The sequence below is a fragment of the Callorhinus ursinus genome, unplaced genomic scaffold (assembly GCF_003265705.2).
Source record: "Callorhinus ursinus isolate GAN/ISIS: 27379988/994484 unplaced genomic scaffold, GSC_fseal_2.0 scaffold77, whole genome shotgun sequence".
In the NCBI taxonomy this organism is placed as follows: domain Eukaryota; kingdom Metazoa; phylum Chordata; class Mammalia; order Carnivora; family Otariidae; genus Callorhinus; species Callorhinus ursinus.
The window spans coordinates 2619838-2642804 of NW_027397139.1; the positions used below are offsets into that span (position 1 = coordinate 2619838).

Here is a 22967-nt window from a genome sequence, read left to right on the forward strand (position 1 = left end):
ACATCGTACAAATCACGTAGGTCTTCGATGTGGAGTATAAAAATGGTATTTACAGCCGGTAAACATGGACCAGAAGGACACACGCCACTGCACGCCACCACGCACTCCCAAGCAGGCCCGGCGGGGGCTTGGCGGGTGCCGGGGACGCGGACGAGGCCCCCTCGTGGCCCCTGGGCACGCGCTTGCACACGCAGACGCACGGGACACAGGCACGCTAGAGTGTCTCGGAACAATTATCAAACTCTGGAATATCGAAACAAATCCCTTTTGGACTTTCTTTTTTTTTTTTTTTTTTTTTTTTTTTTTTCTTTGGGTTTTTTTTTTTGTTTTTTTTTTGTTTTTTGTTTTTTTTTCTGGGTCAGTCAACACATTTTGGTAGAAACAAAAGGGAATGCTGTTTTTTTTTCTTTACAAATTTTTTTTTTCTTGAGCTTATTAAGTTCTCTGGTGCCTCACTTGGCAAGAGGCCCCACTGACGTCCAACGAACTTGACTCTGTGCTTCAAAGTGGGTTTTCACGGTTTGAGTAGCTATACAGAGACTCCCCCGCAAGACCTCCCTCCCCGCCCCAACTAGGAAACAAAAATCCACTGTCGTCTGATTTTTTTTCCCCATTTTGTTCTCTTTTCTTCTTTGTATCTGCTCAGAAAGACCAAAATTAAAAAAAAAAAATATTTGTAGAGGTATCTCTGGTAAAGGGGTGCTGGGCCAGTGCAGGTTGGCTTGTCCAACGCGCTTGGCAATCTTGGTCATGAGATCGTGAACTCCAGGCTGGTGATCCGAAGGCAGGGAGGGTGGCTGCCTGCCCTTGGGAGGGGGCACGAGGGGCGGGGGGCTCCCCCGACCCCGTCTGCCCCTGACGGAAAGCTAAGGGCTATTGGTCACATGAGTAAGGCTATGACGGGGGGAGGTGGGGGGGGGGTCTTTTTTGCCCAAATCGGGGGAGGGGGGGGGCCGGGGGGGGGGGGGGGGGGTAGGGGTTCCAGAAGCTGCAGCTAAGACCAGGGACACTCGAGCTGGCTGAGCCCAAAGGCCTGCGAGAGCCGTCGGCAGCAGGGGCCCAAAGTCCTGGAGGTATATCGCGTTGGCTGATGATTCCCAGTGCTTCTTGGTGCCCTGGTCTGACATGACAGCGGGAGATGGGGAGACACTGGGCCGCCCGGTCATCCTCAGCCCTTCTTATGTCCCTGCTGAGTGACCGGGCCAGGGTCACCTTCTCTTGGATGGAAGGAAGTCGGAAAAGTTTGGTCCCATGATCTATACTCAAAAAATATATATACTGTCTATAGCTCTATATATATATGCATATATATATATAGGAAAAGTTGTGATTTAGTTTGGGGAGCCACCAAGGAGGGGGGCGGTGAACCCCTCGGCCCCCAACTCAGGAGCCCCCTCCCCCCAGCGCTGAGGCAGACCACGAAGCCCCCTCCCCGCTCCGCGTGGCCTTCAGTAGGGTTTCACATTAGGGGATGGGGGCAAGGGGAGAGGGGAGGGGAGAGGGAGGGCTGGTGTCCAAACTCGGTTGTAATTTACGGAAAAGTCCGGGATCGGTTGGAAGCGGGAAGCCCTCCTGGGGTGGGAAGGCCCCTCACCTGGCGGAGAAGGGAGGGGCGTTAGGGTGCGGTGATGTGGGGCCTGCTGGCCTGCGACATCGCCTCCCACCCGTACCCCCTGCCCTGGCCAGGCTGGGTTCTGGGAACCCAAGGGCCCCTATCTTTTCGGAGACAGAGTCCATTTCCAGATTCGGAGGCCAACAAACCACCTGGGAAGGGACTTTGGGTCGCTGAGCCCATTTCCTCCCACAACCTGGGGCCAAGAGCTGTGTTTATTCTCGTCTCCCCTCCCCCGAACCCTGCCACTGAAGCTCCACGGAGGCAGCTCCCCCCCCGCAACCCCCGCCCCCTTTCTGGTCATTCACAGCTGTGTCCCCAAGTGCTGGAAACAGAGCCTAGCGCATAGTAGGTGCTCAGTAAGGATTTGCTGTCCCAGAGTGTTCAGGTGCATGGGGCGTCTGTTAGTTGCCTGATCCCGCGACTGAATACCCGCGAATCTGTGGGTGCTGATTTGACAGGGTCTGAAAAGCATGCGCAGCCCCTAACTGAGCACCTACTTCGCGCCAGACCCCAGGCGCAGCGCTTTGATGACGACGGCGCTCGTGATCGAAAAAAGAAAAAAACGAATGATCAAGAGCTTTCCAGGTGGCGGGTCCTGGGCTCGGCTGGGAAAACACCGCATCCCCAAGCGGATCCTCCCTGCTGCCTCTCGGGAGGCGACTTTCACGAACCCATTCCACAGATGAGGCTCGTCAAGGTTTGCGGTCAGTTACGTCTCCCCACTGGCCCCTTAGGCTCACTGTTCATTCCCCAAAGAAGGTGTTTAGTTGTTGATAAAGCTGTTCTCTCTGATGGCAAAATACACTCTTGGGGATGTGTTTGGGGGTATCTTTTTTGGGGGCGGGGCATGCTGGTGAGCAGGGCAAACATTCCACTTTCTCACCAGTCCACTGAGCACGAATTACACCAAATAAGGAGCTATGACAGGGGCCCAGCTGTGAGATTTGTAGGACACAGGACAGAAGCCCCTGCCCAGAGCCCACCCCACCCCAGACCAAACCTGGCCTCTCAGGCGAACTTCTATTCATCCTTCAAAGCCTTCTTCTGGAAGGATTCCCCAACCACCCCTGGACCCTGGTTACACCCTCTGTTCCAGCCCTGACCGAAGGGGGAATGGGGGGTGACTCTGGTCTAGCTCTGTCCTCACCAACCCAACCTGGGGGCTCCTCGTGGCCTCCAGCAGCATCCCCCGGGGCTGGGGAGGGTTTGGAGAACGAGAGGGTGTTTGGCCAAGACGGGGTGGGGGCGGGGTGTGGTTGGGGCCGCCTGGCGGCTCACCTGGGCCAGGCCCGCAGCCTCCGGGCGGCTGTGGGCGCGGTCAGTAGGGGTGTCCCGGGTCTTTGGGCCGCTTCAGCTGCACTTTGAGCCTCTTCATGCCGATCTGAAAGCCGTTCATGGCCTGGATGGCCGTCTGCGCGCTGGCCGGGTTGTCAAAGCTCACGAAGCCTGCGGAGACCGGGGTGGACCCGCGATGGTGGGCAACGTGGGCGTCCTCCGCGTCCTCCGGTGCTGCGGCCCAGGCTTCCCGGCTCGCGGGGTCCTGGGGGCGGGGGTGTGCGCTCGCAGGGGCAGATGGGCCCAGGGAGTTAGGAGGGCGTGCCAGAGCACACACAGCAGCCCGGGGCCTGGTTCTGACACCCTCTGGACTTACATGCCCCTGGGGACGGGGTGCTTGCTCCTTACCTGGGGTCTGCTCTGCTGAGACTTCCCACAGAGGGAACAGGTGGGGCCTCTGGGGGTCCTGGGAGGGCCACATTCTCCCTCCCTCCCCATCGTGGCTGCCTGCCTTCTTCCAGACCCTGGATGCTAACCGCTATCCATCTGGGATCTGGACCGTGCATCGGACTCTGTCTGTCTCTGTGCGCGTGTCCTTGTGTCTCCTCGCTCTGCCTTTTATCTCTCTTTCTCTACCTTTGTCTCTCTCTACCCCTATCTCCCCCCACTCCTACCAGGTAATCGGAAACATCCCAGCCTGGCGCTCCTCAAGCTTCCATCAGCCCCAATCCCTCCACCTGCTGCCCCAGGCCACCCTGCCCTGCTCCTGCCCCTCCCCTCTGGGTCCTCACAGGCTTCCTGGGATGGTGTGGAGGCCACAGGGGCCAGGGGCCCTCTGGGGCAAGGGACTGCATGCACAAGCATTTGAGGCGGGGATCCCTGAGCTCTGTGTGAGAGGCCGGGTGGGGGGTCAGGTGGAGAGACGGTGGGGCAGGGTTGAACGGTCTTGCAGGGGCCCACTGGGGAGCTACGGGGGAACGTGGAGCTGGGGGGGACGTCTTCACATCTCTTATCTCCCCTAACACTTGCCCCCCGCCATACTGATCAGGAAACTGAGGCTCAGAGAACACCTAGGACTCCTCACTGTTGAGGGGGATTGAGGGGTTTCCTCTACACACATTGCCTCCTTCGTCCCGCAAGCAGGATGCTGAGGAGGGGCCTGGGCGTGGGCAGGGACCCTTACTGGTGTGACCTCAAGTGTGCTATTTGACCACTCGGTGCCTCTCGTCCTTCCTCGCTAAATTGGGGCAATTCTTCTATTTCATGGTTGGATACTGAGTATATACAGGAGGCGCTTACTAAATAGGCAAGAGTTGGCCTTTTGAATACAACAGGGTGGGATTAAGAGTCCACATTTTAGAGTCACACAGACTGGTTCTAGTCTAGGTGCTGCCTCTTTGCTGCTGTGTGGACTTGGAGGCATCCAAGGCCCCGCACGACCTGCCCCGTCCCCTCCCTGCCCCATCCCCTCCCTGCCCTGTCCCCACCCTGCCCTCTCCTCCTCCCTCTCACCCCCTCACTCACCCTGCTCCAGCCACATGGGCCTCCTGGCTGGCCCTCCAACACACCAGACCTAGTTCTGCCCCAGGACCTTTGCATGTGCTGCTCCCTCTGCCCGGAACCCTGTACCCCGACGTCCTGGGGCTGGGAAATCTCATTATTTGGGTCTCAGCTGAAACATCACCTCCTGCATACCAGCTTCTATGTCCTTAGGAGTAGATGGTGATGGTGTTCTTCATGCCATTTATAAGCCCCTGGCCTATGTCCTGCCTTGTTTATTCCCACCTCCTACCTGTAAACCTGTGCTTTTTGGCTCCGTGGTCGCTGGCCACAGGTGGTAATTTAGATTTAGATTTGTGAAAACTACAACTTCGCTTCTGTGGTTGAACTGCCACACTTGAGGTGTCTGGTGGCCACGTGTGGCTGACGGCTCAGACAGCAGAGGTGTAGAGAACACCTCCGCGGGTGGAGAAAATTCTGTTGGGCAGTGCAGCAAGACTGCGAGCTTTGGAAGGCAGGAATTTTGTTGGCTTCCTTCACTGCTCTGTACCAGCACCCAGCATGGTGCCTGGCACACAGTAGGTGCTTAATAAGTGCTCATTCTAACTTCTAAATGTTATTCTTTTGGACCACACCCTCCCACGCCCCTGTTCCTTGGCGGGCGGAGTTGGGGATGGGGCTGGCAAGCAGGAAGGGGTGCCTGCAGCAGGTACTCACCAAAACATTTGCTCTGGTTGGTGGCCCGATCCATAAACACCTTGGAGGAGATGATATTGCCGAAGGGCAGGAACATCTGCGTCAGCTCCGTGTCTCCAAACTCCTGGGGGAGGTGGTAGATAAACAGGTTACAGCCTTCGGGACCTGCAGGTGGGGGAGAGAAAGACATAAAGCCCCCAAGGAGAGGAGGCGGACCCCCCCTGGGGGAGGGGCGCGGGACTGGAGCCCACCTCTGGCATCTCTAGCTGTTGGGGGAGGGTGCCCGTGACACCAGGAAGCAGGGGCGTGGAGAGGCGGGGAGGGGAGGCGGGGCGTGCTTACCCTCGCCTGTCTAATCCCACACTCAAGTATGCCGAACCTCTGATGATCCTCAGGTCCCAGATAATTTACAAAATTCAGATGGCGCCTCCCCACAAAACTGAGATAAATCCCTCAATGCCAGAACCTGGACAATCCCCAAATCCCAGACAACCGGAAACCCCTGAAAAATCCCTACACTGGAAACTCCAGACCATTTACGACATCAGATGAATTGTATGTGGGGTATGCGGACACTCTGCTCTCTCTATGCACTAATTCTGTAAATATAAGACTGGTTTTAAAATAAAATGTTCATGTTTTACAAGTCCGACGATCATAGAATAAAGTAAGACAAATCATCCTCTGGTCCCAAACCCCAAATATCTAGTTTTCAAAACCGTGGATAATCCTCCAAACCTTGAATAATTTTCAAAACCCACACAACACAAAAATAAAATCAAGTAAGATAAAAAAAATTGTCTAGTCCCCAAAACACCTGGTAATTTTATTATATTTTTATTTATTTTTAAGTAGGCTCCATGCCCAATGTGGCGCTCCAACTCACGACCGTGAGATCGAGAGTTGTGTCCTCTACTGACTGAGCCAGCCAGGCGTCCCCGGCCCCCACCTGGGAATTTTAAAATGATATACTGTACCAACCAGAAATACTTTTGCAAAAGTAAAAAGCACAGCTAACTCTCAAAACCATTCCATCCCCAAATAATCCCCAATGCACAGGTCACGTAAAATCTATAAATAACAATCAAATTTAAAAACCTTCATTATCTGAAGCCATGAACAGTCTCCAAACCTGCCCCTAATCCCAAACCAACAGATGACCTTCTCCCATGCCCCCACAAAACGCGGGGAACCTCCCAACCACCAAGAATCCCCTTCGGCCTGGAAATGAGTATTCTCCACCCCAGGAAATACAAAATCCAAGATTGGATTTTGTCCAGTGTCCCATTGACATCCAACCCTCACCTTCCTGATTAGGTCCACAGCTCTAAGAGCGCTTGTTTTTTAAAATGCAAGTGTGTCCCAATGCGATCATCGTGATTGATTCCGACCGCACAATCTTGACTGCAACACAAATGTTAGGTGTGCTTGTGTGCTATCTCATCTCCGAGAAACACGGGGTGAATGCAGAAGGCCGCACCCAGCTGAGTCGGACCTCAGGAGAACACACTCACAGCGGGAACGCCTATCACTCCCTCAGCTCCCCAAGTGTGTTGTGAGCCACACGCATCCCCGTCCGTCCGGGGTTATGACTCCCCGCCTGACTTCAGACAAGTCTCTTTCCGCCACTTCGCAGCAGCCCACGGCGACAACACTTCCCATCAATGCCATCAATGCCACCTCCACGCGCAAACCTGAGCTCTGTGCCAGGATAAAATGCCACACTGAGCGTATTTTTTTAACCTGCTCACGTGCATAACACCGTGCTACCATTTTTATTAGGGCTCTATCTTTAGTTTTGCTTTGACATGTCACGGACAGAGGTTTGGAATGGTGCAAGCAGGAGTCTTGCAGATTGTTCTGCATGCTATGGGCACTCTCCAGAGCGCTGGTCGTGAGTTAACAGCAGCACTGACCGCCTCTGCACCAGCTTTTACCCTCAGCCCAGGTGGAGGGAAGTTGGAGCAGGGACTGGGGAGGGAGACACCCAGGTCCGAGCCATCCACAAAACAGTGACCCGAGGCAGCTGGGCCCTCTCTGAAGCTCGCACTGGCCCGCCCGGGGGGTCCCGGGAGGTCACTGAAAGTCACATTGGAGCTGCCGGCACTGCCAAGTCCTCATGCCGGCTCTTCTGTGACTTTAACCACAGAGCCCCCTGGAAATATAAAATCTGACAGAGAATGGGGTAACAGCTGGTTGGCGGAGCTGGGGACCCCTCAGCCTAGGGCTCGCCTCCCAAAGCTCAGCTCCTGTATCCTGGCAGTGCCCCCCTTCCAAGGGGCAAGGGCAAGGGAGAAGTGGGGCAGAGCCTCAAAGAACTCGGTCTGCAGGCCAGGCCAACTGCGGAGCTCCCCTGGCCATGGGGCGAATTGGTCACCTCTCCCCACCCCACTAGCTGGATGCGCGAGGGAAAGGGCCTTCCTGGGTGCTGCGCCGCACTGTGTGTCAGGAACGGCCCTGCCTCCTTCCTAGTAAGGCCTCTTGACCCAGATGGTCGCTCCTGTTGCAGAAGAGGAAACTGAGGCACGGGGCAGTGAAGTGCAGCTTTCCTTATGACGTCGCAGTCAGAACTGGGTGGATCTGAATTCCGGCTGTCGGACTCCAGGATCTAACTCCTCCCTCTCTCCACTTTACTGGCGAGGCCTCAGTTTCCCTGAGATACCTCATCACCGCCCCCCTGCCCGACCTCAAGACGAACGTCCTTTCCAAAAACTCAGAGAATCGTCCAGTCCTGGAGAGGGCGGCTGGGGGTTTTCCAGAGGAGGGAGCCGAGGCTCAGAGAGGGTGATTCGGTTCCCCCAGGACACCCATGGGCCGCGCCAGAACTCGAACCCAGGTTTGTCCGGCCAGCCCGCCGCGCTCTTAGCCGCGGTTCCCCGAGGCCGCGCGCCAGGTCAGGACCGGGGTCCTGGAGGTGGAGGGGGCGGTCAGAGGGCGGGGCTGGCGCCCAGGGGAGGTCGCGGCCCCCTCACCTTCTCGCTGCTGCTGCTGCAGGAGGGGCGGCGGCTGGGGGACGCTGTGCGCGATGGGCGTGATGGCCGCGGTGGGGTACATGGCTGCGGAGACCGGGAGCGAGACACAGGGCGGAGGCGGGTGTGAGGCCGGTGGGCGGCCCGGGGCGGGCGGGGGCGGGGCCACGGCGGTCTCGGGAGGGAGGCGGGGCGTGCCCGCGGCGGGGGGCGGGCCTAGGGGAGGGGCCAAGGCCCGGCGAAGAGCGGGGCAGAGCCACGAGGGGGTGGGGTCAACGCCTGGCATCAGGCGGGGGCGTGGCCACAACCGAGGGCGGGCCTGGAGGAGGGGCCAAGGCCACATAAGATCAGAGTGGGTGGGGCCAGAGCTTGAGGGGCAGGGCCATGGTTGAGGGCGGGGCCCTAGCAGAGACGGGGCAGGATATGAGGGGCGGGACCAGACGCTGCAAGGGACGAGGAGGGGTGGGGCCAAAGCCTGGGATTGGGCCAGGGCCAGAAGTAGGAGGCGTGGCTAGGTGCAAGAGGGAAGGCCAAACGAAAGGGCGGCCCCCTGAGAGGCGGGGCCAGAAGCGGGCTGTGGCTAAGGGGGAGGGGCTAGACAGGAAGGAAGCCGGGGCCAAGGGGGCGGGGCCACGCCCGAGGCTGGGCCGGACTGCCCGCGTACCTGTGTACTGCTGGACTCCGGAGAAGGCGGGATGGAGGGTCTCGGCTACGGTCGGGCTCTGAGCTGCGGGGCAGACGGAGGGGCTGAGTGGGACGAGGGCAGCAGATCTGCCATCCAACCCCGATACTTAGGACCCAGAAGGAGAGCAACAAACATCTGCCCCAGCCTCACCTCTGCATAAACGTTTTACAGGTATTGTCCCCATTTTATGGACAGGAAAACTGAGGTTCAGAGAGGTGAAGCAACTGGCACAGGGCCACTCAGATAGGAAATGGCAGAAGTCGAACAGGACTCCAGAGAGGTTTAACCATCACCCCCATCTCTCTGTCCCCATCCGGAGCCCCTCGCTCTTCCTCTTTATTCTCTGGATTCTCCAGGACTTCAGGCCTCTGCTCCTGATCACCCTCCACCCCCATCCGTTTCCCTCTCTCCCACTCCAAGCCTCACTCATCAGACACCCCGTGGATCCCCCATGTGGCTGTGACCTCCCAATGGCTCCCAGGGGAGGAGGTAAGGGGAGGGGAGAGGTTGTCCAGACTGCTAGAGCTGGTGCATCAGGGGGGAGATTTCAGCCAAAAGATTCTGCTCGAATGGAGAGAGGTTACTAGAGGATGGGAGTGTGTGTGGGGGGGGTGACCATAAAGGGGTCACATGAACGAATCACCCCATGGAGATGGAGCAGTTCTGTGTCTTGATTTTGGTGGTGGTTACACAAACCTATACCTGTGATAACATGGCACAGACCTCATGTGCACACACACATATGAGTGCACACAGAAAGTGGTGCAGTCTGAATAAGGTGTCCAACTCCTGTTGAGTTAATTGTATTGTACCAATGTCAGCTTCCTGGTTTCGACAATGTGCTCGGGTTATGTAAGCTGTCAGCTTGGGGGGCGGAGGGCTCGGTTGGAGGGACCAGGACCTCTCCGTACTATTTTTGAAACTCCCTGTGAGTTCCAATCATTTCAAAATAAAAATAAATTCTCCTCAATGGTGGAAATGCAGATGATTTCACCTAGGCAAGGTGTCGGAGGAGGCTTGCCTGGGGATTGTGGTATAGGGTCGGGAAAGGTGGGACCTCTGCTTCACAAAGGTAGGGCCCAGCCTAATTCGGTGCATGGCTAATACTGAATGGATGGATGCATGAATGAATATGGGTACTGATATCTTCCTAAATAGTGATGATTAATAATTAAGATTGATGGTGCTGTTCTTGGTACAGGCGATGTGTTAAGCATTTGACATGCTAATTTCATTGTCAGTGCAACCTCCTGAGATGACTGATGTCATCTGCCCTATTTCCCAGGTGAAGAAACTGAGGCCCAGAGACTCACAGAGACCATCCGGGACCACCAAACTGGAATTTGAACCCAGAAATGTCTGGATATAAAGTTCCCATGTTTTAACCACCCTGCGACAGCACTTTCTCTGTGCTCACAGCTCACATCTGTTCAGCTGAGACTCCCTCTGTTTCCCAGGGACCATGGCATAGGAACTCATGCTTGTCCCAGAGACACCCTCCCCGCCCCCTCCCCAGATCCCAGGGGACCACTCCAGTTACCTGGGTAGGGCACAAGGCCATTGGCATACACAGTCTCTAGGGCAGGGTGCCCCCCAGGGAAGGGCACGACACCTGCGAAGCCATTGGTGATAGGAGCCACAAGTCCGGGCACGGCAGTGGTGCCAAGCAGGGGGGGTGAGTGCAGTCCTGCAGAATGGAGGAGCACCATGGGGAGCCTGAGCCTGGCCCTGGCCCTGCCCTGCCCACCCATCCTTAGGCCCCTGGCGGACTCTCACCAGAGGCAGGGGCGATGGGCGTGGCAGGCAGCCCGTTAAGGCTGACGGCGCCAATCTGCTGGATGTGGCAGGGTGAGAAGGCCACGCCAGGGCTCAGGTAGCTGCCCGACGTGGACAGGACCGTTGTCTGCTGCTGCATGAGCTGGGGGTGGAAAGGGAGTCAGCGTGCACAATAAGGGTGACACCTGCCCTGAGGTCATGACTCATGGGAGGAGGCCTGGTCCTCAAGTAACTTGGGAGGGGAGGGGGTCAGACTGGCTATCTTGGCTCAGGCTGGGGTCCGGGCTCAGTTAGAAATTGGGGCTCAGCATGGGATCAAGGCTCAGTCTAGGATCAGGGCTCAGGCTTGAGATGAGGGCTGAGTCAGGAATCTGGACTTGGTTTGGGATCAGGGATCAGCCAACATTGAACCCAGCCAGGGTTGGGTCTCAGTTTGGAGTCTCGATTTAGAGGCTCCTTTTGGGTTTGAGACCCAGCCTAGATTTAGGGGCTAAGTATGGGGTCGTGTCAGTCCAGAGTTAGAGTTCAACTTGGGCCTGGGGCTCAGTTCATGGTTGGGGGTTCAGCTGGGGGTGGGGGTTCAGGAATCAGCCTGGATTTGGGGACTCAACCATGACCAGGATAGGATCGTGAATCAGAGAGATTGGGCAAGATACAGAAAGATGAGCAGAGAGGCAGAACCGCCAACAGAGCATGGATGGAGAGAGAGACTGAGCCGGACCCCCAGAGTGGTGTTGGGAGCCCTGCTGGAGACAGAAGTGCAACTGCTGGGGTCACTCACAGCCTGGGCGTAGGCACTGTAGGGGCTGAAGGGCAGGGTGAGGGATGGCGTCAGGATGCCCAGCTGGCCCACCATCTGCTGCATGCGCCGCAGTGTTCGCTCCTTGTCGGTGTCGGCAAACTTGACCACCAGGCTGGAGGAGGCACCCTACAGTGGCAGCAGCAAGCAAGGAGGGAAAGGAGGGAGGTAGCCAGGACTTTGGGGTTCCTGGAACCGCGCCAGCTCTGGCCCTCGGGGGGAGCACCGTAGATGTCAGCAGCTGCTGGTCCTGCCCGTGTGCCCGTAGCTGCAGGACACGCACGTCACAGCGAGAACAGCTCACAGATTAGCATCCTGGGTCTCGCACTTGACCATGCAGCCGCCTGTGGGCACAGGTGGGGCATCCGAGCCCAGGGGGTCGCGTCTGGGGCACAGTAGAGGACCCTGACTATCAGCCACACTCTCAAAAATGGAGAGTCCAACTGGCGGGGAGAAACAACGGAGACCCAAGTGGAAGACCCTATAACTGTCACTCACACCTAAGGACAGCTGAGACTCCAACCATCAGAGAGGGAACATGCCCCCTTTGCTGGAGAGCTCACTCCCTGATGCGCCCCATCACTGGTCAGCTGTGTGCATGTGAAAGCCTGACCTCACGGTGAGCCGAACCCTGCCACTCCAGGACTAAAACTGAGGCCCCAGAGCCCAGAATGCAAGGGACAGCAGGCTCTGAGGCTACCCTGCTCCTCACACCCGTTTTTGAGAACAGCTGAGAGGAGAGTTGGTTCTCTAAGGCCTGTCTTCCCTGTGGCAGATTCAGACACTTATGTACAGCGATGTGGCTCCTAGCAGCTCCTTCTGGAGGGCAGGGCTACTCCCAGTACCTGGCTGGTCCTCCCCAGCCTCTCACCGCTCCAGACCTGCCCCCTGCCCATCCCCACTCTGGCCCAGGGGACACTTCCAACTGACCTGGCCCCTTCCCTGCCCTGTCAAAACCTTCCATGACTCCTCATTGCCCTAGGAACCCCGTGCTCCTCGGCCGTTGGCTGCAGCCCCTCCAGCCATCCCCCCTGCTCCTCTGGGGCTACGCGCCCCCACCCCCATGCTTGTTGTCATGCCCCACGCCCCACGTTCCCCTGCTGGCCTCCACAAAGCCAAACCACCCCTCAGGCCCCACCCCTCTAGGAACCCGCATGGACACTCACACACACATGCACACATACTCTTACACACGTTCACACACGTTCATACACAGTCACACACACACTCACCATGCATGCTCACACATTCATGCACCTAAAAACATAACCTCACACACCACACATGCTCACACACACACCCCACATGTTCATACACTCACACACATACACACACTATGCATGCTCACACTCACATCCACATGCAGACTCACTATGCACGCGCATGCACATTTGCACACACACAAACACCACCCACACAAACACACTCACAGACACGAATACACTCACAAATATGTGCACACATTTACACTCACCATGCCTATCACACATGCATTCACACAATACATTCAGAGGCACACAATCACACATGTACACATGTAGTCACATACACACATATTCACAAACACACCCATCCACACACACTCACACACTTGCCCTCACATATACCCACAGATGCACAATGTGCTCGTTCCCTCCACATCAGCGAGACAGACCCACACATACACATGCGCTCAGTACACACATGCATAAACACACACGTGCACACACCTACATGCATACCACACAATCCACTCACACACACCCATTCAGCACACTTACACATGCGCACTGGCACACACACATATCCGGACATATTCTCAAACACACACACCTCACGTGTACATTACCAATCCCCTACTAACAACCACACACACATGCACTCACATGTTCTCTCTTAAACACACACACAGACACACATGTCGCCACACACTGGCAGTACATCCGTGCATGCTCACACACTCACATGCTCCACACATGCACAATCGCACACTCACATGCGCACACGTACCCCTACCACCATCAGAGACTGCACCTCTCTCTCCACCTGTGCCTTGCTGATGAACAGCCTGAGGCTACGGGATGGAGGGACCAGTAGGGAGAGATTTCGTCCCTGTCCCCTCCCCCCTTCCGCACACCCAGCACCATGGCCCGGGATGGGCCCTACTCACCGGCATGGTCTGGCTGCCGTGCAGGGCATGGATGGCCGCCTGGGCCTCGGTGTGGGAGGAGAACTTCACAAAGGCACAGCCTGCCCCAAGAGAAGGAGAATGCGTGAGGGGCAACGGGGTCTTTCTGGGTGGGCAGGTGCCACAGGAGAGGGGACTGGGAGCCCTGGATGGCTGGTCAGACAGTCAGAACAGAGAGACAGCCAGTAATTTGTTCAGACAGACAGCTGGACAATAAAGGATCAGGCAATAAGACAAGCGCACGTATGACATCAGCCAGGTGGCCACCCATTCACTCAGAAAGCCACCAGCTCCACAGCTGTTTGTGGCTCGCGTGGTTTGACAGACACCGAGAGGCGGTGTGCGGTTGGCGGGGCAGGTCCTGCTCGCTGGAACTAGTGAAGGGCGCAGGCTTAGACCCCACCAGCTGCTGACACCGTGAGATCGAGTTATAATCAGATATGAAGAGAGAAGGTGACAAATGTTCAGACACAGGCACTGAGATACGGCCCTGTGGGCACACTCAGGCACAGATACATTCAGACCCAGACAGGCCCATGTGACCAGAGTTGGAGAGATGGGGATAGAAAAAAAATAGATACATCCATCCATCCATACATACATACCAGACAGGTCAGACCCAGCTGGCTGGTCACACAGGAAGAAACCAGAAATTAGGCAACCAGGGACCACCAGACACAGGTGAATTCAGACACACAATCATAAGGAGAGACTACTAGACATAGTTCCAGACAGGCAGAGTACTATGGAAGACTGGGGGTAGGGTAGGACGATGGAATGTTCTGGATTAGAGAGTGGCAATGGTTGCACAATTGTTTGAACATAAAGCACTCCACTGCACACTTTCAAAAGGCGAATTTTACAGTGTGTAGATATCAATTAAAATCAATAAAAAAAAGAGGGGCGCCTGGCTGGCTCAGACGGTAGAGCATGCGACTCTTGATCTTGGGGTTGTTTGAGCCCCACATTCGGTGTAGAGATGGTAAATAAATAAACTTTAAAAAACATTTAAAAAATGAAAAATAAAAATAATTTAAAGAGAGGGAGAGCCAAGCAAATAGGGACCATGGGATACATTCTGTCCTAGAAGATAAAACGTTTTGAGGGCCAGAGACAGGCAGGGCAAGAGTTGCTGCCTGATAGATGAACTCAAAAAGGTAGAATCAAGTAGACGGACAGACAAAGACCACCAGACGCATGAAGACCCAAACAGAAATAACCATTTAGACACTCAGGCAGAAAGTCAGAGACTAAGAGCCGCAGGTGCAGTGATGCTCATCTGCAGTCACAACCAGTCACGTGGACAGACAGGTAAACAGGTCGCTGTGGACCATTAAAGTCTTTCCTAGATGTTCAGCCAGGATCAGGCAGTCCACAGGAAAATGTCCCAGTCAGGTAGGCACAAGCGGCCCGCAGGCAGGACCAGGTGGGACCTTACAGTCTCCGCCCACCCAGCCCCCGCCCCAGGAACAAACCCCAGCCTCCCACGTGATTGGCCCCGCCCCCAAGAGCCAACCCCCGCCTTCTCACGTACCCCGCCCCCAGGAGTCAAACCCCGCCCCCACGTACCCTATCCCGCCCCAGAACCTAGTCCCGCCTTCTCAAGAGCATGGCCCCTCCCCCAGAGCCAACCCCGCCCTCCCACGTGCCAGGCCCCTCCCCCAGGAGCCAGTCTTGCCTTCTCACGTGCCTGGCCCCGCCCCCAGGAGCCAAACCTGTCCTCCCACGTGACCCGCCCGCCCCCGAAGCCAACCTGGCTTTCTCAAGCGCCAAACCCGCCCTTCCACATGCTCTGGCCCGCCCCAGACGCCAACCCCACCTTCTCAGGAGCCTGGCCCCGCCCCCAGAAGCCAACCCCGCCCTCCCAGGTGCCAGGATCCACCCCCGCAGCCGTTCCCGACCTTCTCATGTGCCCGGCCCCGCCCCCAGGAACCAACCCCGCCCCCCCGTGCCCAGACTAGGCCCATCCCCCCACGCTCCCAGCTCCACCACCGGGCCAGTCCCGCCCCCGGCCGGTCACCTTTGCTGCTGCCATCAGGCCCGCGCAGCACGGTGCATTCGTCGATGACCCCAAAGGGCTGGAACAGCCGCAGCACGTCCTCCTCCGACTGCTGCTTATTCAGCATCCCCACAAACAGCTTCCGGTCTCCTGTGGGCGGAGACACCCCCTCAGCCGAGTCCTGGCCTCCGGGAATTTCTCGGTCCCTCCAACAGAATGGAGGCAGCAGGGCGTGGGGGGGAGCACTGCTGGCCCCTGTTCTGCCTGTGTGTGGGAGGACACAGCCGCGCGCTTCCCTGCTCTGGGCCTCTCCATCCTCCCACGTGCCGTGCACGGCTCATCTCCAAGCCTTTGCTCACGCAGTGCCCCTCTCCTGGAATGCCCTCCCTTCAACCCGGCAGGGCCACCGCTTCACTGCTCCCACCCTCCGGCCAAAGATGGTCTCTCTCCTCGCCCTCGGAGAACTCACACATAGTACTAGCGTAAGAACTGCCTTGCCTGGCCTGGGTCCCTGTCTGTCTGTCTGCCATCTAGATTTCCCAGTCGGGGGTGAGCGCTGATGGCCCCTGCGTCCTCAAGAGGGGCCAGGCAGTCAAAGTCTGTTGAATGAGCGAGGGCACGTGTGCGCGCAGGACCAGGTGCCCGAAGCCTGGAGCCCCCATCTGGTGGGGTGGGGGTGAGGGTCTGGCTGGAGGCCTGGCTGGAGGCACCAGAGTCCTGCTCCCTCTGGTAACTGGGCTGTTCCCCTGCAATCAGGAACAAGGCAGCTTCATCTCCCAGGGATGGTGAGCTGGGTTACTATGGAAACCTGTTCTCTGACAGCTGTCACTCATGGGGATGGAAGAGAGAGGCATAGAAGCAGAGAGACTGAGAGTCAGGGAAAGAGACAGGTGAGAGAGAAAGAGACGGAGAAACACAGAGACAGTCAAAGGGAGAGACAGTAAGAGACAAAGAGAGACACCAAGAGTAGAGAGAGAATCAGAGACACAGAAGGAGAGAAAAAAATGAGAGAGAAAGAGGTATGAAGTGAGAGGGAGAAAGAGAAGGTGATACAGAGAGAGAGCGACAGAAGGAGGAGGAGGAGAAGAGGAAGAATTATTAAGAGAGAGAAGAGAGAAGAGAAGAGACGGAGACATGCAGGACCCCCCAACCCCCATCCCAATCCCTGACCTACACTAGCAGCCTGTTTTGAGAGTGCGAAAACAGGTCCCAGCCCAGATGGGCTGTACCAGGCTCCTACAAATACACAGGCGTCCTAACAGCCCTGCCCCACACACCACCCCCAAGGCTGGCTGCTCCCCCTCAGCCCCCAGTCCACCTGAAATGGGGAGGGGGTAGGAAAATCTCCCAGAATGGCTAGCTTGGATGCCACTAGGGACAGTCAAGCATACCCCCACGGTCACATCCCCAACACAGTCCAGACCTATGCAGATGCCAGGCCTCCAGCCCGCATACCCACACGCCCAGCCTGGAACAGTCAAGCACACAGGCTCGCACACACACGCCCACACACAGGCCAGGCATGCAGACATGCACACAGGCCAGCAGGCAGCCCCACCGCATAAGCCACAGAAACACACATGCACGTGTGCACGTGCTCACACACATCTGTACACAGGTGTGCCAAGGTATGCACGCGCACACACACACACACTGAAAGCAATCCCCCTGAGGGGTCCCTTCAGGGTTCCCAGCCCCTCTGCATCAGAAGACGCCCAATACTGCACCCTACAGGGAGTGGGGCATTTTAAGTTCTTGGGGGAAGCAGCTGGACCTAGCCAGATCCCCCCCACAACTCCTCCACTCCTGGGCCTGTGGCACTGTGGTGTGGAAGAAGGGACACAGCGCCCCCCACCCGCCGCTCTCCTGTCCCAACCCTAGCCAGGGGACTCTGCCTCTCCCACCACCATGAGGTGTGTGAGCAGAGAGGTGACTGCTACAGCCTTATGATCGGGGACTCCCCTCCGTCCCCCATTCTTCTGCCACCCCCCAGCCTGGTGGCCACGGAGAGATGACAACTACCTCCGCGGCTTTCGCTGTCCGCCGGCTTCACTTGGATTGGCCGCGCCATCTGTAGAGAGAGAGGGGAGAAGGAGGTCAAGGCTGACAGTGGGAGCATCAGGGGTGGGGGCTTCGCTTGAGCTCTGCCAGGCACCCTGACCACCTCCCCAAGGCTCAGCATCCCACCAACTTCCAGCAGCAAATCAGTCAAACGAGTGACACAGCCCCATCTGTTCCACCGATGGGGCTTCACTCATTGCAGTCTGGAAAACTCTTACTTTACCTTCAAAACCCAGTCACAATATTTCTTGCTGTAGGAAGCCTCCTTGCTTTCTCAAGTGTAGTAGGTTCTTTGCAAAGATGTCCAATCCCTCTAGTCCCTGTGTGTGATGTGACTTTGCAGTTTCTCTCATCAAAAACTGGAGCCTATTTCCCCACCCTTCTGCATCTGGGCTTGGCCTCCTGACTTGCTCTGACCAGTGGAATGTAGTGGAAGGGAAGTGGTGTGAGTTCCAAGCTCTGGCCTCAAGAGACTTTGCAGCTTCCTCTTTTGGAACCCTGACATTGCCAGGTGATACGCCCAGGCAGGACAGGACAGAACTCATGCCCTGAGAGGTCCCCCTGACAAACAGCATGTGGGAATGAGGCTGGCCTGTCCCAGCTCATCCCAGCAAGCCCTGCCTGCCACTGCATGAATGACCCCAGGAGAGACCGGCAGAAGAACCATCCAGCTGAGCCCAGTCTGAGCTTACTAACCCACAGAATCAACAAATAAAATGGTGGGGTTGGTTTGTTACTTAGTAGTAGCTGACTTATACCAAGGCAGCTACTTTTAGTCAGCTCTCTGAGCCTTGGGTGGGAGGACTGTCATACCTGAGTGGACCAGCTTTCAATCTGGGCTCCTTGCTCTGGACACTTCTGTCCTCCACCCCCAGCACTGAAAATGATGTTTAACGGAAGAAATCCTCCTCTAATCCCCACCCCCAAACTGACCCAGCCATGGGTGTGAGCTAATGTGGATATTTGAGAATAAACTCAAGGGATGTGGGAAGGGGGGTGGCATTTGCTTCTCCACTGGTCTGGGAACAGAATCCTCCTCCAAGCCTCATGTCTCCTGGTGAACTCCTATTCATCCTTCAAAACCCAGCTCAAAAGCCCCCATGCAGGCAATCCTTCCACCCCTCTGGGTTCCTTCCTCCATCTCAGGGCAGGAAGTGTCTATGTCTTGCTTTCTCAGAGCAGGCATCTCTCCCCACACCAGACAGGGATAATCCGAGAAGCTTGCCGAACTGAATTGACCAGAAAGAAGTGGCTGATGCACACCAGCATGGAAGGTACCTGGTGGCTCTGCGCCTGGCCTGGGGTTGGAACGAGTGCCAGTCCTAGACCCCCTCCCAGGTCAGACCATCCCCATGGTCATTCAGAGAAGGTGCTTGATGGATGTCAGCTTTCTAGTCGCTGTGCAGGTGCCCAGCAAGCTCCAGAGGCAGGCACAATTTTCACCGGGCCTTACAGATGTCAATATCAAGGCCCCGACTATTTGTCCAAGGTCATGGTGGGCGAGTCGAGGCACTAAGCAGCCTTCCTAGATGTCAAATTCAAAGATCTTTCTACCCACTCCTATGAGTGGAGACCCCTCTCCAACTATGAACCCCCAAATCTCCTTCCCCTTGTCTTGGACCCTATCTCAGCTCTGAGCCTCCTCACCCCATCGGAATCCCCTCCCTCACGCTGCACGCTGTTTCCCTGAGCCCCCTCCCCCTCTCCAGCTTCCCTACTCTCTCTGAGCCCCTCCCATTCTGTTTGTTCCCTGGCTCATATGGGCTGCCTCAATTTGAACTCAGCCTTGGGAGCCTCAGAAGCAGAGAGGCCTCCCAGTGTCCCCAATACCTGCCACCCAGCCACATCTTCAGAGGGACCCCGACCACCTGGGAAAGGCAAAACCATGTCTCCCTTCCCCCACCACGTACATACACACACACACAAACCCGGGCCCTCTCCACCTGGGTACCACACCCAGCTCGCTGGAGGCAGGAGGGGGAGATTATTTCAACCAGATGGGACCAGTTTCTGGGCTGGGGGCAGACAGGTTGTGAAGGGAGGTGGGGGGAGTACGGGCACCTGAACTCCAGCCTCCTGTTCGCCCCCACCCCTCCCACCCCGCCTCCGCTGGCCCTCACCTCCTCCCTCCTCCCAGCACCTTGGGCAGATGAGGATGGGGTTGCCATGGCAACGCTGATTCACCACACGGAAGCTGGCAATTGTTGTTGCCATGGAAACCGCCTCTTAGGGGCGAGACCAGCTCCTGCCTTGCACAAAAGAGATATTTAAATATAATCTTCTGGAGATGGATGAGCTGAGGGAGGGAGCGAGGGAGGGGGGCCACGGGGAGGGAACCTGTCCCCCTCACCGCACCCTCCACCCCCGCCCCAATTCTCGCGGCCTGGATACCTGCGCCCCATCTCCCCCGCCCGCCGCGGAGCCTGGGACCTTTCCGCCTCCTCCTGGGAGGCCCCTTCCCCCTCCCGGGTCAGCTCGGGCTCGGGGCAAGGGTCCCGGTGTGGTCCCGAGAAGCCAGGCGGGCAGTCCCCCCCCCCCCCGGCCCCCCCCCCGCCCCCCTCCCCCCCCCCGCTCAAAAGCCGAGGCTCCGAGGCCTGGCCATCCGCACCCCGCGGCCCGCCTTACCCACCGGCCTGGAGACGCGCGCCAGGCTGGCCTCCACGTGCCGCCGCCCTCCCGGCCGGCCCTGGGCGCACAGGCGCGCACACGCCGCACGCACGCACCGGCCCCGCGCCTCGCTCCCTGCGCCCGACGCCCAGGCGGGAGCTGACGATCCGCCCGCCAGAGGCCGGGCCCTGCAGGCGTTGCCCGCCGAGCCAGGAGGAGGCGTGCGGCGGGGGGGGGGGGGGGGGGGAGGTGGGTCTCCCCACACCCCCCCCTCCTGTCGCCCCTGCCCGCCCATCTGGCTCGGCCCACCTCCTTCCGGCTCCCTCTCTCCATCTGTCCCACCGAGGTCTCTGCCTATTGCCCTCCCTCCCTCCTCCACCTTCTCTGGCTCCCCATGGCTGCATCCCTTCCCTGCTCCCTCCCTTCCTCCTTTCATTTATTCAGTAACATTCCCGGTGTGCCCCATGCTGGGTAATTTTGCAACCCCAGGGAGGACTCACTAATCTGGCGTGAGGGGAGACAGAGGTAGATACAGTCACTCCCAGACCTATGCGGTCAGGATTGAGGCAGAGGTAGGGACCACCCCCTGGGAGACCCTAGAGCATAGAGGAGTGAGGAGCCAGAGGCTATCCTGGGGCTTCACTGAAGATGGAAAATCTGCGGTGGGTTTTGAAGTATGAGTAAGAGTTTGGGGTAGGGAGACAGTTTCTCATGTTGGAGGAATCCCTATATCCATTGACTTATTTGATCTCTAAACAAGTTTATGAGATGAAAACATTCTCATTCTACAGATGGGCAAATCAGAAAGCGAGAGGAGAAAATCAGAAACAGAGGCCCAATCTCCTGCGGGCGGGCAGGTTTCCTCAGGGTCTTCTTGGAATCCAGCCAACCCTCTAGCCAAGGAGCCAGGGCTTTGGGGAGTGTCTGTGTCTTTGGGGTGGGCACACATTAGATAGCTGAGACCCAGTCCTTGCTCTATCCCCCAGCTTTTGCTGGGTGATGTCAACCAAGCCACACATCATTGAGAAACCAGGGTCCCTCATGTCTGACCTGTGTATATTACAGACAGGGAAACCGAGGCCGCTGGGGGAGGGACTGCAGGAGGTGTCCCCAGCGGTCAGGCTGGGGCCCCAAAGATGGTCCTTTAGAAGATGCATAGTTGTGGCTTTAGAGGACGTGGGGACCCAGGAGAGGCCCCCACTAGGTCATTTCCAGGTGGTATGGAGGAGAAGGAAGCAAGGTGGTCCCCAGGTCACTATTCCAGCCTCCCCTTCTGCCCTGGAGCCCCAGCAAAGCCTCTCCCAGCAAAGCCAGACCCCGCCGCTCTCCTGCTCTAGGTGCTGCCGTGGCTCCTTCTGCCTAGGGGGTGGCTTCCTGGCCTTCCTCCCCACTCCTCCTCCCAGGCCCCCAGGACACCACTGTTGAACTCACTGGCTGGCACTCGCCCCTCCACACCCCATCCTCACTGTGAAGAGACCCCTCACATGACACCTCCCCCTGAAGACTTCCCCTCCAAGTCCATCCGCTTCAGGCGCTACGGCCCCCACCAGACACACCGTCCCTCTTGGGTGGGCTCCCGGGGGCAGGGGGCCGAGAGGCCCTGGGCACACCTCCTCACCCGAGGCCCAGCACAGGGTCCACAAATGACAACTGAAAGGAAATGAGACAAGAGCTATGGTTTCCAGACCCCACGGAAAAGGAACCCCAGTCCCTCTCCCCGTGGGCAAAGAGCAAAGTGCTGGGAAATAACTCAAGAGCGTGGGTCCAGCTGTGTCTACACCTTCCCCACTTCATGGAGGAGAAACCAGGCTTGGACAGACGACACAACTGGCCCAGACTCCTGCAGGCTCGCTGTGTCTACACCTTCCCCACTTCATGGAGGAGAAACCAGGCTTGGACAGACGACACAACTGGCCCAGACTCCTGCAGGCTCGACAGTTCATTCATTCATTCATTCATTCATTCATTCATTCGTTTGTTGATTCAGCATGGATTTACCAAGCTCCCGTTGTGAGCTCAGCAATGGGCCTGTGTCATCCCACAGGATCCTCAAAGCCCTCCTGCAATCCCATTTCACAAATGAAGAAACTGAGGCCCAGGAGAGTCACACAGCTGGACATTTGGCACCTGGGGCCCCTCGCTCAGTCTCAGGTTGGGCTTGGCTCTGAGCCAGGTCATGGGATGTGGGAGGGGGTCTTGCAAGGGGGCCCCTTCAGAAACCCCTGCATGCCTAGAAAGGGTTTTCGGGGGGCTCTGTGAGGGGACCCCCAGCCAGCCAGACAAACCTATCCCTTTCTGGGGTGCAGGGCAGATGTCAGATCTGGGATGTCCTTCGCCCCTCAAGACCTTCATGAAAAAAGAGACAATACCCCCCCAAATGGCACAGCCTCTCAGAGACAGGCATGGGACCTGCCACGCCCTGCCCCCCGCTGTCCCCACTGGTCTGTTCCATCTCCAGGAACCTCATCCTGGGGTTTGACAGCCTCACAAAGAGCCTCTGCTGCAATCTGAGGCTTCTGCCCAGCGTGGATTCCAGGGTCCTGCGGTCCATTCTGGGTTCTATTCTGGGATTCTGTTATTCAATTTAGGATCTTATTCCAGAATGCTGAGATTTGATTAAACCGCATCCCCCACGGACGCCACTGTCACACTCGAGATGGGGGCTGGAACTTGCTTCAGAAGCAGGATTTGTGAAGGGGGGGCCTGCCTGTTCCCTGGAGTAGGGGGAGAAGCACGGAGCCAGCAAATGACCTGGCTCACTCTCCCCTCCCAGTTCAGGAAGAGATAAAAAGACAGAAGGGTCCACTCCACACTGTCT

The 22967-nt window shown here is 57.3% G+C and overlaps 1 protein-coding gene across 6 annotated transcripts in view; it reads right to left on the minus strand.

The window, feature by feature from the left end:
- Nucleotides 1-273: 273 nt before the first annotated feature.
- CELF5 (CUGBP Elav-like family member 5) overlaps nucleotides 274-22967 on the minus strand; it is a 49892-nt gene continuing 27198 nt past the window's right edge. Inside the window, exons 1-13 of one of the 6 annotated variants that reach the window (XM_073887221.1) lie at nucleotides 19663-19758; nucleotides 18821-19067; nucleotides 17504-17552; nucleotides 15503-15631; nucleotides 13465-13544; nucleotides 11298-11444; nucleotides 10517-10658; nucleotides 10281-10427; nucleotides 8720-8782; nucleotides 8059-8142; nucleotides 5108-5251; nucleotides 2894-3061; nucleotides 274-1594 (exon numbers count right to left, since the gene is read on the minus strand). In XM_073887221.1, coding sequence (XP_073743322.1) covers nucleotides 2934-3061; nucleotides 5108-5251; nucleotides 8059-8142; nucleotides 8720-8782; nucleotides 10281-10427; nucleotides 10517-10658; nucleotides 11298-11444; nucleotides 13465-13544; nucleotides 15503-15631; nucleotides 17504-17552 — 1113 coding nt within the window. In that variant the 5' untranslated portion in view covers nucleotides 18821-19067; nucleotides 19663-19758 and the 3' untranslated portion in view covers nucleotides 274-1594; nucleotides 2894-2933. Of the gene's footprint in view, nucleotides 1595-2893; nucleotides 3062-5107; nucleotides 5252-8058; nucleotides 8143-8719; nucleotides 8783-10280; nucleotides 10428-10516; nucleotides 10659-11297; nucleotides 11445-13464; nucleotides 13545-15502; nucleotides 15632-17500; nucleotides 17553-18820; nucleotides 19068-19662; nucleotides 19759-20171; nucleotides 20210-22967 lie in introns of those variants that run through there. The other 5 variants (XM_073887222.1, XM_073887219.1, XM_073887218.1 and 2 more) reach the window with 5 other exon arrangements.